This window comes from Chelonoidis abingdonii, chromosome 2 (genome assembly GCF_003597395.2).
Source record: "Chelonoidis abingdonii isolate Lonesome George chromosome 2, CheloAbing_2.0, whole genome shotgun sequence".
Classification (NCBI taxonomy): Eukaryota; Metazoa; Chordata; order Testudines; family Testudinidae; genus Chelonoidis; species Chelonoidis abingdonii.
This window is the reverse complement of record NC_133770.1, coordinates 87112663-87125064: the sequence shown is the minus strand read 5'-3', so window position 1 is coordinate 87125064 and position 12402 is coordinate 87112663. Positions and strand designations below refer to the sequence as shown.

Genomic DNA, 12402 nt, shown 5'->3' with positions numbered 1-12402 from the left:
CCTCCTATATCCAACAATCCATGGGGGTCTTAAGGTCTTAACCCTTTCCTATTCTCCAATCACATCATCTCTCTGGACCATCTCAGCTGCTCCTAGATGATGACACTCAAATTACCTGTCCACTCATGACATCTCTCTGATATCTCATCCTGGATACCATTCACAATTCTCCCTATTCTCAGTTACTTTTGATACCACCATAATGTTCCCTGTCACTCAGACTGGCCAACCTGGGATTCATCACCACCTGACTCTCTCTTGCCCCAACATCTAGGTTGTGTCAGTTCTTCCATGATAACATTTGAGATCTATTCTCTTCCTTACACCCAAAAAGCCAAAACTCTTGTCCAAGGTCTCATCACCTGGGTCTTGACTATCTTAGAATCCTCCTCTCCATCCTTTCTACAGCCCAGTCATCCACCTCAGGTCCAGACAAAATGCAGTTGCTAAGATCCTCTTCCTTGCCCACCACTCTGGCCGCATCATGTCCATAAGAATCACTTCTACTTTCTAAACCGTTTCACCTCATTAAGTGCAGGCTTCTTGTCCTCACCATCAAGGCCCTTCACAACTCTACCCCTTCTTCCTATTTATCCACTCTAGACTCTTTCAGCATTGTCCACAACCTGCTGCTGCTTCTGCTCCCCCAATGCCTCCAGCCTTATCATTAGTTGGTCATGTATGAGCTGTATCAACTGGGAAGAAGAATTTACTCAGACATATGTGAATAATTTAAGAACACTTTATTATAATGCCCCAAAAGCCACAATCCCACAATTGAGGAAGGAGGCTGTGCTGGTTAAAAACCTGGTTTAGAGGGGAAGTGAAGGCAGCTGTAAAAACAAACAAACAAACAAAAAAAACCCAATTATGTATATATAAAACAAATGGAAGAAAGGGGAAGTTGATAGTAATGAATACAAAAAGCTGAAAGCTGATGTTGTGCCAATTTTTAAAAAGGATAAACAGGACGGTCCAGGTAATTACTGGCCCGTCAGCCTGTCATTGAACCCAGGCAAGATAATAGAAAGGCTGATAAGGGACTTGGTTAATAACAAACTAAAGGAGGATAATGTAATTAATCCAATCAGTATGGGTTTATGGAAGAAAAAATCTTTTTTTGGTGTGGTTTAAAGAGAGTTTACAACCACAGTTCACCCAGAGTGTTCCAACAGCTTGGCTCCATGAAGGCTTCAATATTGAGGTCTCAAATACAGCAAACTAATGATGTGTTATATTATTCATTCTTAAACAGACAAAAGGTTTGGGGAACAAAAGTGCTTGGGAGGGGGCACAAAAGTGTGAGATGGTAGCCATTTTGTAGAGTGCCCTCTAAGGCAGAGTATACACTGGAAGAGTTTTCCTCTACTACACTGAGAGTAGTTTTTTTTTTGTTTTTTTAAAATGAGATTATAAGTTTGATTGATAAAGGTAACAGTGTTGATGTAATATATTTATACTTCTGTAAGGCATTTGACTTGCTGCCACATGACATTCTGAATAAAATATTAGGTTCAGAGACGGGCTACTAGGATGATCCGAGGAATGGAAAACCTGCCTTATGAAAGGAGACTCAAAGAGCTTGGCTTGTTTAGCCTAGCCAAAAGAAGGCTCCGGGGGGATATGCTTGCTCTATATAAATATATCAGGGGGCAATTAATCGTAGGGAGGAGAGTAGTTATTTGAATTTCAGTACTAATTGTAGCACAAGGAAGGTACAAGAGATATTAGGAAGTTTAGACTGTGTGCATTTCGCGAGGTTAACATTAGAGGGAGTGGAAGTTCTGAACGGTTCCAAGGGATAGTGTGTGGGCGGCAAGATTATTGGGTCTTCAGATAGGGGTATGATACTTGAATATGACAGGGATGAATATGATGGGAGAGTTATTGCGGCAACTGATCTTGGATTTATCAGTGAGACAAGTTGCTCACTCGGTCGCTGATAGGCGGAGGTTGATGGATGGGATCTGAGTTATTTGCAGAAATACTTTCCTGGGTACTGGTTGGGTGAGTCTTGGCGCCAGTGCGTCAGCGTTTAGTCCTGATCGCCATATCTGGGGTCGGGAAGGAATTTTCGTCCAGGGCAGATTGGCAGAGGCCCTGGAGGTTTTTCGCCTTCCTCTGCAGCGTGGGGCATGGGTCGCTTGCTGGTGGATTCTCTGCAGCTTGAGGTCTTCAAACCACAATTTTGAGGACTTCAATAACTCAGTCATGGGTTAGGGGTTGTTATAAAAGAGGATGGGTAGGGTTCTGTGGCCTGCTTTGTGCAGGATGTCAGACTGGATGATCATATTGGTCCCTTCTGACCTATGAGTCTATGAGTCTAATGATATAAAATTAACATGGCATACACTAAATGGATTAAAAACTGGCCAACTAATAGGTCTCAATATGTAACTGATCAGAGAATTGCCATTGAGGGGATTTGTTTCCATTAGAGTCCTGGAGGTATTGGTTCTTGGCTCTATACTATTTAATATTTTTAATATTTTTATCAATGTCCTGGAAGAAAAAAAAAACATCACTGATAAAATTTGCAAATGACACAAAAATTGGGGGAGTGGTAAATAATGAAGAGGACAGGTCACCGATTCAGAGCAATCTGGATTGCTTGGTAAACTGGGCCCAAGCAAACAATATATATTTTAATATGGCTAATGTAAATATATACATCCAGAACCAAAGAATGTGGGCCATACTTATAGGATGCCGGACTCTATCCTGGGGTGCAGTGACTCTGAAAAAGGTTTGGAGACTGGTGAATAATCAGCTGAACATGAGCTCCCAGTGTGATGCTGTGATGAAGAGAATTAATGCAATCCCGAGAAGCATGAATAGGGGAATCTTGAGTCTGAGTAGGGAGGTTATTTTACCTCTGTATTTGAAACTGGTGAAACTGCTGCTGGAATACTGTGTCCAGTTCTGGGACCCACAATTCAGGAAGGATGTTGATAGATTGGAGAGAGTTCAGATAAGAGCCGTGAGAATGATTAAAGGATTTAAAAACATGCCTTCTAGTGATAGACTCAAAGAGCTGAATCTATTTTGTTTAACAAGGAAAGAGTTAAAGACTGATCAAGTTACCCTTTAAGTACCTACAAGGGGAATATTTAATAATGAGCTCTTCAATATAACAGAGTGAGATTAACATGATCCAAATGGCTGCAAGTTGAAGCTAGACAAATTCAGACTGGAAATAAGGCATACATTTTAAAAGCAAGGGTAATTAAGCACTGGAACAATTTACCAAGGGTTGTGGTGGATTCTCCATCATGGACCATTTTAAAATCAGGATTAGATGATTTCCTAAAAGATCTGCTCTAGGAATTAGTTTGGGAAAGTTCTATGGCCTGTTTGGTACAGGAAGTCAGACTACATGACAACGATGGTCCCCTTCTGGCCTTGCAACTTATTAATCTTCTCACAGAACTCCACACCTCCTTATACAGGGACCCTTAGGCATGGATTGCTCTCTGTGAAGTGACCTAAACCTGCTACCCTCCACATTTCCGTAAAAAACCTATTCCCACTTCAATATCTATAAGAAATTAATCAAAAACAATGGCCTGAGTGGCAGATGGGGTTAGAAGGCATTTATTTCACCTACAGATATCTTTGAAAAGATTTAAAATTACAAATGTATATACATTTGATTGTATTCCTCCCCCAACTATGTCAATTCTCTTCTTAGATTGTCAGCTCTTTGGGGCAGTGACTGCAGACAAGTGCTTTTCTGTGCCTGAGTATTTAAGGATGGAACCTGAGACTCCTTAATGGGGCCTGGGTTTTCAGCATATGAGTGTTCAATTTTTGAAAGTCAGGTCCCTTTACAGGGTCTCAACCTGGGCACCACAACATCACTGCCTCCAAAATCACTAGTCATTTTTTAAAATCTTGGCTTGAGTCATGATATGGATTTGTTCAACATTTATCACAGTGGCCCTGCTACATGCCATGATCCTGACTCAGGCCTCTGGATGCAATTGTTACATTAATAATATATACTGCAGTAATAATAGGCTCTAACTGGCACTCCCAAACAGATCATCTTTATCTGCAGCTAAATGACATGGAAAAGGTTTTGAAATTGTCTCCTAAGTTTGAAAATAAGCTTGATTCAGTCTGCCAGACCACTGAATAGCATAAGGTGAGGGGCTCACAAATTAGCAAAAAGAGGGACCAGCTTTTAGAAGTTCATTTTCTATCAATAAAAGCTGGAACAGTCACTGTAAGCCATGTTCATTACATAAAATTCCACTGTAGTCAGCTGACAGAAAAGTACCAAAATATTCTCAACCCTTCCCCACTTCCTGAATAATGAACGTATGTTGTCCCACAAACAACAGTATACAAATAACGTGCTGAAGATTATCACCGTACTGTGTCTACATCTCGCTGCGGGTTTTTAGGGTGTTTGTAACTAATTGCTCCCAGTACATAAAACAAGACACATCCAACATATAAAACTGGCGCCAAGTTTTAGTCCTTATTAAGTATACCAGAAACTGGTATGAGGGCAATTCAACACAACATCTAAAAATTGCTGTATAAACCACATCCATCACTACACCAAAATTACCTACACAATCAAAGAGAAGCATTCTGCTTGTCATTCTCAATCAGATGGGCAATGGAGCTCTGTCAGACACCTCTCTCTATCACTCACTGTCCTTAACATGATGAAGGAAATTTTGAACACATAGCAAACACTCTATGAACGGTTCTCACGGACATAGGCTGTTATCTGTCAGATTCCCTTTTCTGCCAGCTTACTAGCAAGAAATAATTGGATGTTTCTCCTTCTTGGTATAGAATTTTGTGCTCGTGTCCTCATCTGCCTCCTCTCTAACAAACTACACAGGTACTTATGTGTTCTTTTAAAGCTTCCTCTTTTATCCATGTTTTCTTACACAAACAACCTTTTGTCCACAAGTTTAAGAATTAGTGTAGCATTTTCTTGTAACCTCAGATAGCAAAGGGGAAGGGTTGCTTATTCAAATGGTGGGTAAAGAGAGGTGGTACTGCATCGTAAGAGGCATATACTTGATTAAAAAAAAAAATCACATGAAACACACAACAAATTGAAGTCCCATGCAACAGGAGTATTACCATGTTTCCCCTTTAAATATTCCAAGAGAAACTTTTTTTTTTTTTTTTAAAACTCCTTTTAAACAAACCAGAGTTTGACAAGCTAGTCTTGCTTTACCCCCTGCCCTTGTGGCCATCGGTTAATATTCTTCTGTCCACAAAATACTCTTCATACTCAATCTATTCTTCTCCTTAATCTCTGTTGTTCTCCCCTGCAGTCTCTGGACAGCAGCATGACAGGACAGTGTTCTTTGGAGTGTCAGCATTCATCTATAAAGCTGCTGCTTCAGAGGGAATGTTGTAGCGTGTAAGATGATACCAATTATGTGTTTTGTTCAGTGTATCAAGTACAGTAGAGAAGGAAGTGTTCAAATGCTTAACTGGCTGGAGGGATCACTTGAGTGACAAAGACACTCCCTGTCTCCCTCCTGTCTCCAGTCCTGGGGCAAAATATGCTGTCTCCATAGCAGCCAGGAAACCAAGACTGAAAATCCAATGACAGCACTAACACAATCATCAGCACTCCCTCTCCAAACTACCAACATACCTTCTTGATTGTCTTGCATTGCAATTCATGTTCCGTCACAAATAACTTTTTAAAATCTTAAGATCTTGAGATATGAACACACTACATTTTAATTTACATACTAAGGATTTCATAATTAAATCTGAAGTTTGCATTTGTTCTAAAATTGACCCACCGTAAGTAACCATAAAACAAACACACAACTCCATCCCCTCACCAACTCCCCCCGAACACCTGCCATAGGGAAGGGGGAGGAAAGCACAAACATTTAACCTACAAGTAGTTGAAAAAAATATTTGAAAAGAAGGATTTCCAAAGTCAATTTTTCTTACTAAAAGCTAATTACTACTTGAGCGAGACAAACTACATTTGTTGAATATATTTACTTTTTTTTAAAACCCAGAAAATTAAGACTCATCTTATTCAGATTTAATTTATAGTACAGTTTCTCCACAATCTTACTCACAGGAACCAACCAACAACCACAATCTGTTTCTAGATGTGATTTAAAACCTTGAAAAAAAATCTCTAGACTCACTTTAAATGAACTTTTCCATGCCCTATTTTATTAGCATAAAAAGTTTTAGACTGAACATAAAAAGTACCTTCTTCCAAGATATCAAGGTTTTCACTGTGAAACTTCTGTGTGTTCCTGTGTTCATTTTCACAGTCACATTCAAAGCTTTCCTCTTCATGTATAGATTCGTTTACTGACATTGCTAAAATCATCCCAAGGCAGAAACTGTCCTATACCTTAGTACCCAGGGAGATGGCAAGCCATCTCCTTTGAGGCTACACTTGTGAAATGACCCACGTAATGTCCCCATAGAAGAGGTACCATCTTCATCAGTTAACATACTTCAACTAAAACTACTAGCTGATTATTTGTGTATGTCTTCTTTAGCACAATACCTTTGAAAAAAATACAAAGAAGAGCGGGGGCGGAGGGAACCATCTAATAATGACTAAAAATAATATATTGTTCATTATACCAGATCCAGAAGTTGTTACATTTATTTAATAGCTCTATTTGAACATTTCATATAAACAAGAGTTAGCGTGCTGAAATCTCTCTTTAAGAATCAGTTCGTTTGACAAATTTCTATCCCCCTATTCAAAGCGAATGGTAGCTTCCTAAAAGTATCATAGCAATAAGGAAGTACAAACTGATTCTTACACTGCTACACTTGTCCGAGGGTGGGGACTTTACCTAATGCTACTAGTAACAGGTTTCACAGGGCTGTTGAATGTATAGATCTCGGAAACGTGCTGCTACTATATATTATATCCGATGTTTGTTTTGCCATAAATCTGACTGAAATATTAGTCTTAGGGTAAAAACAAGGTAAAGAATTCAGCTTTTCATTGATCTCAGAACAATAAAAAACTTTCAAAAAGCAAAAAACAAACAAAAAAACCCAAGCCCCAACTGCCATACTACCCTTTAACCAAGCTTTTAACTTACCTGCCATATTAATCCTACAGTGTCATATTTTCTACTGTCACTTCTCTCACTGTGTATTCTACAACCTGTCTGGGAAACTGAAATACTCCAATATGAGAAATGCATGTGTTGCATCACAGCATATTTTCAAGAACAGGGTCGGCGCAAGGAATGAACTAAAGTCATACAGTGGCAAAGAGTTCTGTGGAATCTTATAAACTAACAAACGCATTGGAGCATACGCTTTCGTGGGTGAATACCCACGATGAAGTGGGTATTCACCCACATGCTCCAATACGTTTGTTAGTCTAAAAGATGCCACAGAACTCTTTGCTGCTTTTACAGATCCAGACTAACACGGCTCCCCCTCTGATATTTAAAGTCATACAAGTTCTCCATTCCGATAACAAACAAGAGTCTGCAGGAACGAACAGGTCTGAATCATTTGTGTTCACAAAAAACTTATGAAGCACAGATTCTGTATACAGGTTAACTTTCTTCTCTAGTCTTTCACAAATAGTTTTAATGCTCTCTTAACTGATTCATGAACATGGGTACTAACCTCTGGGCAGACCGTTACAAACAAGGGCACAAACCCTAAAGTGGCTGTCTGTTCTATAATTAGATTTCACCAACCAAGTATCAAATGTGAACTCCTCAAGGACTGTAACAACCTTAACAAGGAGTCACAGACAGTCCTCTTGGGCACTGTGATCTCTCTTGCCACCTAGGCAAGCTCACCTTTGTGATAAATGGCCCCTTACACAAAAAAAATCACAATATTCACACTCCCAGTCCCAGTCCCAAAGGGCCAGTCACTTATCCCAGGTCTATTGTACCTCAGATCTCAGACCAAAGCCAATGCTCGTAGTCAACTGTGTAATAAACTAAGTAAAGATTTCTTAACTATGAAAGAGAAATCAGAGAGTTGTTTACAAGGTTAAAGCAGGTAAACATATACATGCAAAGGAGTTACAGTCTAAAGTTTCAAAAGATAACAGAAGCTGCTGTAATATGCAAGCTCCATTTGTCCTTTGGGTCTAATCCAAGCTGAGCAGCTTGGGGATCCCTTGCTTAAGCTTAGAAATATTGACCTCTACAAATTCCAAGCCACACAGTGATACAATTCCTTCTGGTCAGAGATTTTCATTCCCTTCCCCCAGAGTTCAGATTGTAATGGGACAAGCGTTTTTGCATGTCCCTTCTTCCTTGGCGTGGAGTGGGAGTAATCAACAAATTCTTTTGTTCACTGATATTCCATAATGGTTCGTCTGGTGTCTGTAGGTAAGGTTAAGATTTTGTCACAGTTATTTTTCGTAAAAGTCATAGACAGGTCATGGGCAATTATCAGAATTTCACGGAAGCACGTGACCCGTCCCTGACTTTAACGAAAAATAACTGTGACAAAATGGGGCTGATTCCCAGCTCCGCTGTTGGAGGGGAAGAAGGGGTCCAGCATTTGCAGCAGCTGGGAGCTCCAGGATCCCCCTGGCATGAGCCTCAGCTAGGAGCTGTGGGGTCCCCAGATGCCTGCAGCGGCTCAGAGCTGTGGGGCCCCGTCTCGAACCTCCAGGGTCCCCCCAGCCACCTGCAGCAGCTCAGTGCTGTGGGGTCCCTCCCACACAGTGTGCAGTGCCTCGGAGCTGCGGAGTCCCCTCCACACTGTGCACAGTGCCTCGGAGCTGCGGGGTCCCCCACAACATCTCAGAGCTCCAGGGCCCTTGCCGGCTGACAGCTCCAGCCCAGTTGCCCTGGGGCTGAAATGGAAAACGTCAGAGGTCACAGAATTCATGGATTCCGTGATCTGCGTAATGTAATCTTAGCCTTATCTATAGGCCTTCTTTTGTTGGACAGATGACGGCACCTCTTGCAGAAAATCACACCTGGTAATGCTTCTTTCTTGACTGTGGATGTTTCCAGTTACAAAGCAAACATTTAAATATTACCTTACAACATGGGGCACAGATATGGCAAGTGAGATTAATGCGTGCAGCCACTCACACACACTTCAAAGTCCAAACACTAAACACATTCTTATAAACTTAACACCTGTTTTAACAATGCTAACACACAGGTGGCCAGACTAGTTTCCAGCTATGCATTTGTCAGTGTTCAGTAAGGCCTGAGGTCCTGGCATGAGCTGGCAACTGGTCTGCCAGCATCGCAAAGCATGCAGTCTGTATACAGGGTAACTTTTCTTATCTTTCACAAATGGTATTTAGTGCTTTCTTAACTGTCTCCCTTATTGCTTAATAGCAGGAAGATATCCCATGCTGACTGCAGAAAATATCACTCACATTCCCCATCCCAGTAGGGAGGTGGCTCCTTAGCCTAATCAATGGAGGTGATAACAGGATATGCATCAGCATCTTCATTCTCCACCAGGTATAACAGACAGTATAGTAACTGAGGGAATAAGAAAGGCACAAATTAAAGATCATCTGTCCAGATCCTTTTATTGAAAGCAGAAAGAAGACCGAGTGGGGCTAGAAAATTTTACAAGAGATGTACTAGAAGGGAATAACATCAAAGAGGGTGAGGAATTGCTTAGGGTGGTAAAAGGATATATTTCATATAAATGAGATGAAAACTGAGGTATCAGTATTAGAAAAAAAATTTACATACGAACATAGGAACTGCCATACTAGGTCAGACCAATGGTCCTTCTAGCCCAGTGTCCTGTCTTTCGACAGTGGCCAATTCCAGGTGCTTGAGAGGAAAGGAACAGAACAGGGAAATTTCAAGAGATCCATATCCTGTCATCCATTCCCAGCTTTTGGCAGTTGGAGGCCTAGGAACTTCAGGACCATGAGGTTCTGTCCATGACCAACTTGGCTAATTGCCATTGATGAACCTATCTAATTCTTTTTTGGAAATCACTTATACTTTTGGCCTTCTCACCATTCTATGGCAATGAGTTCCACTGGTTGATTGTGCATTATGTGAAGAAGTACTTCCTTTTGTTGTTTTATACCTGCTGCCTATTAATTTCAGCAGGTGACCCCTAATTCTTGTATTATGTGACAGGATAAATAACATTTCCTATGAGAGGGAGTCCATCCCACACAGGACTGACAGACATTTAGATGGACAAGTAGGCCAATTATCTCCATAGGCTGACCTGGAGGAGGAGCCAGGGAGCTAACTGAAAGTAGGCTCAGCTGGGCAGGAACAGACCGGGCCTATAAAACCAGTTAGCTGGCAACAGAAGGGGGCTGCTGGGAAAGGGGCAGTCACTCCCTGGGAAGAGGGAGGTGGTTTTGGAGCTGGTACTCCTAGAGTAGGGTGGAAACAAGGAATAATAGGAAGCAGTCCAGGGAAGGAGCAGTGAGGGCTGGTAGGAGAAAGCCAAGAACTCCTGAGCTGAGGGTCCCTGGACTGGAACCTGAAGTAGAGTGCGGGCCATGGTTCCTCTACCAGCCACTGAGGGAGTGGCACTGAGACAGTGGAAAAGAAGACTGACCAGAACTGCTAGCGAGAAAGGTCTTTGCTACCTGGGGAGAGTTGGGGGAGAACACTGACTGACCCGGCCGAAGGGCATAGTCACAAAGAGGATGCTGTGGTTCCTGGGGTTAGAGAGGGGCTGCAAATGAGAGGGAGAGGCAGAGTGAAGGTGTGCAAACCACAGACAGGGGCATTGACCTCAAGTGTTAATCCGCAGAGTGACCAGGAGGAGGTGCCAGCACAGCAGTGAGTGGAGCACCCTGTGACACTTCCCTATTCCCTTTCTCTCTACCACTCATGATTTTACAGACCTCAATCATAGCTCCTCTTAGTCATCTCTTTTCTAAACTGAATAGTTCGTCTTGTTAAATCTTTCCTCATATAGCAGCTGTTCCATACCCCTAATCATTTTTGTTGCCCTTCTCTGTATCTTTTCCAATTCTAATATAACTTTTTTTAAGATGGAGCAACCCAAACTGCACACACTATTCCAGGTGTGGGGGTACCATGGATTTATATAGTGGCATGATATTTACTATCCTATTGTTTATCCCTTTCCTAACATTGTTAGCTTTTCTGACTGCTGCTGCACATAGAGCAGATGTTTTCAGAGAACTATTCATGATGACTCCAACGTCCTGAGTGATAACAGCTAATTTAGACCAGAAACATTTTGTATACGTAGTTGGGATTATTTTTTTGCAATGCACATTACTTTTCATTTATCCACGCTGAATTTCATCTGCCATTTTGTTGCCCACTCACCCAGTTATATGAGATACCTTTGTAAATCTTCAGTCAGCTTTGGACTTAACTATCTTGATTAATTTTGTATTATCTGCAAATGTTGCCACCTCAGCTCCTTTTCCAGATCATTTATGAACGTGTTGAACAGCACAAGTCCCAGTACAGATCCTTAGGGACCTCACTATTTACCTCTCTCCATTTTGAAAAATGATCATTTATTCCTACCCTGTGTTTTCTATTTTTTTTAAACCAGTTACTAATCTACAAGATGACCTTCATTCTTATCCCATGACTGCCTAGTTTACTTAAGTGCCTTTGGTGAGGGACTTTGTCAAAGACTTTTTGAAAGTCCAAGCACATTACATCAACTGGATCAACCTTGTCCACATGCTTGTTGACATCCTCAAAGAATTCTAAGAGATTGAGGAGGCATGATTTCCCTTTAAAAAAAAAAGCCATGTTGACCCTTCCAACATATTGTGTTTATCTGTGTGTCCAATAATTCTGTCCTTTACTATAGTTTCAACCAATTTCCCTGGTATTGAAGTTAGGCATAGCAGTCTGTAATTGCTGGGATCACCCCCGGAGCCTTCTTTAAAAATCAGCATTACATTAGCTACCCTCTAGTTCAGAGACTAGTTTAAGCAATAGGTTACATGCCCCAGTTGTTAGTTCTGGAATTTCATATTTGAGTTCCATCAGAACTCTTGGGTGAATAGCAGCTGATCCTGGAGACTCTACTCTAATTTATCAATTTATTGCAAAACTGCCTCTATTGACACCTCATTTGGACTCAGACTTGCCACCCAAAGAGAACTAATAACTCCTAGTCATGTATGTGACTGCAGAACATTCATAAATATTTTTATTCCTGAATCTGTTGATAATTTTATAATGATAGCATAATATTTTGCCAAGCAGAACGGAGGGGCATAGAATGCACGGGTTATGCAATGTCCTGTATTGCAGGTTTTTAATATCTTTTTTCAAAGTTTATTTAAAAGTTTACATGTGTGGCAAATTGCCGGTACTGTTCTGCTGGGTCTCGCGCTTTCTCTTCTCTGGGGTAGGTTCAGGGCGCTATTGCTTGCCTCTGAACCAGTTCTTAATCATTCCCCTAGTGTCCTTGGAGGAGGGGAGTGGAGAGGGAGGG

At 41.2% G+C, this 12402-nt stretch overlaps 1 protein-coding gene across 8 annotated transcripts in view; it reads right to left on the bottom strand.

The window, feature by feature from the left end:
* The window catches only part of TRAK1 (trafficking kinesin protein 1), a 190442-nt gene that overhangs the window by 61757 nt on the left and 116283 nt on the right, over positions 1 to 12402 (bottom strand). For 2 of the 8 annotated variants that reach the window (XM_075062528.1, XM_075062530.1), the window contains exon 1: positions 6220 to 6437. The exons of 5 other annotated variants lie outside the window; for them this stretch is intronic. In XM_075062528.1, the coding sequence (XP_074918629.1) occupies positions 6220 to 6343 (124 nt within the window). In that variant the 5' untranslated portion in view covers positions 6344 to 6437. Of the gene's footprint in view, positions 1 to 6219; positions 6439 to 12402 lie in introns of those variants that run through there. One more of the 8 variants, XM_032763368.2, reaches the window with a different exon arrangement.